The sequence below is a fragment of the Parus major genome, unplaced genomic scaffold (assembly GCF_001522545.3).
Source record: "Parus major isolate Abel unplaced genomic scaffold, Parus_major1.1 Scaffold527, whole genome shotgun sequence".
Classification (NCBI taxonomy): domain Eukaryota; kingdom Metazoa; phylum Chordata; class Aves; order Passeriformes; family Paridae; genus Parus; species Parus major.
The window spans coordinates 1-2809 of NW_015379415.1; the positions used below are offsets into that span (position 1 = coordinate 1).

Consider the following 2809-nt stretch of genomic DNA (forward strand, 5'->3'; position numbering starts at 1 on the left):
GGCTGAGGGTCCCTTGGTGAGGGGGAGAATGAGCCCCCGAGCCTTGGTGTGGATTTGGGGGGATCCTGAGGGGGGCGAGGGTCCCTTGGTGAGGGTGTGGTGAGGTTTGAGGGGGTCTTTGGGGGTCCTGACAGGGCTGAGGGTGAGAGAGAAGTTGAACCCTTGGCCCTTGCTGGAATTTTGGGGGGGACTGAGGGTCCCTTGGTAAGGTTTGAGGGTGCCATGAGGAGAGGGTGAGACCCCCAGCCCTTGGGGAGTCCTGAGGAGGGGGGCTGAGCCCCCCAACCCTCGCTGGGGGTTTTTGGGGGGTCTTACAGGAGCCTCTGAAGGGGAAACCCTTGGATTTCAACATGGGGACCCTCCTGGGGGGCGTTTTTAGGGATAAACCCCTTGTGTTTCAACCTGCAGATTGCTAGAGAAGGGCAGGGGGCATTTTTAGGGAATAAACCCCTTGGATTTCAATGTGAGGACCATTCTGGGGAGGTCAGGAGAGCATTTTTAGGGCTAAACCCCTTGGATTCCAGCCTGGAGTCACTTGCTTCTCATTCCTGGATCTTGTGTTCTCCAATGGCTGCTTTTTGACACCCAAAATTGTAGCTTTGACCCAGAAAACCCCTTCCCATGGAAATCTTCCTAATATTCCTGCTGTGTGGAAATTCATCTTCCTTTCTCCCCCAAAGAAACCTTAAACTTTGTGTCTGTTTTTGGGCTGCAATCCCTCAAATCCCAGCACGGGGGTTGGTTTTCAGGGATCCCTCCGGATCCTCCCTCACTCGCACTTCGCTCCGGGTTGGTTAAGTCCAATTACTGATTAATTCCAGGGATTTCCGAGCTGCAGGAATGTTTTGCTGCCAGCTCTGGAAGTCCAAGGGGTGTGAGGAGCTGTCAGGACCTGCCCGTGGCCGGTGAATCCTGCAGAAATCCCAGCTGGGATTTGGCTCTGTCCCAGCTGACCCAAATTCCCGATTCTTTGATTTTTTCCTTGCGGGAGAAGCGCTGGGAGCGGAGGGAATTCTGCACCTGGATGAGAAAATTGGGGGAGCAGCGTTCCCAGGCCCAGGGGGGAGGATTCTGTGGGCTTTGGGGTGAAATTTTCCCTCATTTTTGGGTGTTTTGGGGAACATTTAAAACGCTGAGTTTGGCATGAGAGGGAGGTTTGGAGCTTGGTGCTGGAATTTTGGGATTCAGTGGCTGGTGCCAGGGGAGGACTGGGGCATGGTGTGTGAAATAATTAATCCCTGGGGTTAATGATGGTTAATGAGGGGGTTTGCTCGTGCTCTCCCAATCCCTGGTATCCCTATGGGAGCTGGAAGGATTGGGAATTTCCTCTTGGTTTATCCACTTATTTTCTGGGAAAAGTGACTTTAATTTGTCCCTGTGTCCTCTAGGGCTGCCAGGTTCTTGCCACATTCCTGTCTTCCTGTATCCCAATATTCCAATAATCCAGTGTTCCTNACCCCTGAGCCCCCTGAGCCCTGAGCCCCTGCTGGTGTTGTCTGTGGACCCCCCAAACCCCTGCCCCCCCCGGGAATGGCCATGAGTCTCCTGGACCCCCAGGACCACTGAGGTCCCTGCTGATGGCACACGTGGACCCCCAGAACCTGATGCCCGCCCCCCCCCGGCCCTGGTGGCAATGCCCGTGGATCGCTGAGACCCCCAGCCCAGCCAGGGCTGGCAATGAGCCCCAGGGACCCCCCAAACCTGGCCCTGACCCCCATCCCCAGACAGGTGCTGACGTCACGCAGGTGACGTCACCACACAGCTCCGCTGCAAACAGCGCCCCCTTCCCGTTCCCAGGGAAACAGCGCCCCGTTTCCATGGCAACACACACCTGCACCCAGAGCATCCTAGCATCCCATTTCCGTGGTCCCCCGTTCTCGTGTCAGCAACCCCCTGTCCCCATGCCTTCAGCCCCCCAGGAACAGCATCCTTCCGTTCCCATGGCAACAACCCCTTCTTTTTCCCATGCCTACACCCTCCCCATTGCCATGGTAACAGCCCCCCAAGCCCATGGCAGCCATAACCCCCGTCCCGATGCCCACCCACTCCCCATTGCCATGGTAACAGCCCCTCGGTTTCCATGGCAACACCCCCAACTTCCCATGACAACAGCCCCGTTCCCATGGCAACATCCCCATTCCCACGCCCATGGCGCATGCGCCGCACTCTCCCCGCCCCTCCGACTACATTTCCCGTCAGCCCCCGCGCCCCGTGCGCGCTAACGGCGCTCGGCAGCTCCGCGGACTTCATTTCCCATCGCACCCCGCGGCGCGGACGATGGGGGGTGTGTCCCTACGGCGGCCGGGGCGGGTCCGGTCTCGTGACGCGCGCCGTGCGCGGAGGCCAAGATGGCGGACGAGGAGGGCGAAGCGCGGCCGGGGGCGCGGAACGGAGCCGGGGAGGGACCCCCGGGCGGGCCCCGCGTCGTCCGCATCGTCAAGTCCGAGTCCGGTTACGGCTTTAACGTCCGCGGGCAAGTGAGCGAAGGCGGGCAGCTGCGCAGCATCAACGGCGAGCTGTACGCGCCGCTGCAGCACGTCAGCGCCGTGCTGGGCGGAGGGGCCGCCGACCGCGCCGGGGTGCGCAAGGGGGACCGCATCCTGGAGGTGTGAGTACGGGGGGGCCGCCCACCCACAGCCCCCCGGCACCCGGCCCCGGGAACGCACCCCACACCCACGGGCACAGCCGGGGGAGGGGGGAGCGGGGCGCTGAGGGGGCTCTGAGGGGGCTGAGGGTCTCTGAGGGGGCTCTGAGGGTGCTGAGGAGGCTCTCAGGGGGCTGAGGGGCTCTGAGGGGGCTGGGGGCGCTG

General features: G+C 61.1%; 1 protein-coding gene across 1 annotated transcript in view; it reads left to right on the top strand.

Moving 5' to 3' along the window:
• The first annotated feature begins 2318 nt into the window (after nt 1-2318).
• LOC117243806 overlaps nt 2319-2809 on the top strand; it is a 15854-nt gene continuing 15363 nt past the window's right edge. Inside the window, exon 1 of the mRNA XM_033511725.1 lies at nt 2319-2608. Coding sequence (XP_033367616.1) covers nt 2349-2608 — 260 coding nt within the window. The 5' untranslated portion in view covers nt 2319-2348. The remainder of the gene's footprint in view (nt 2609-2809) is intronic.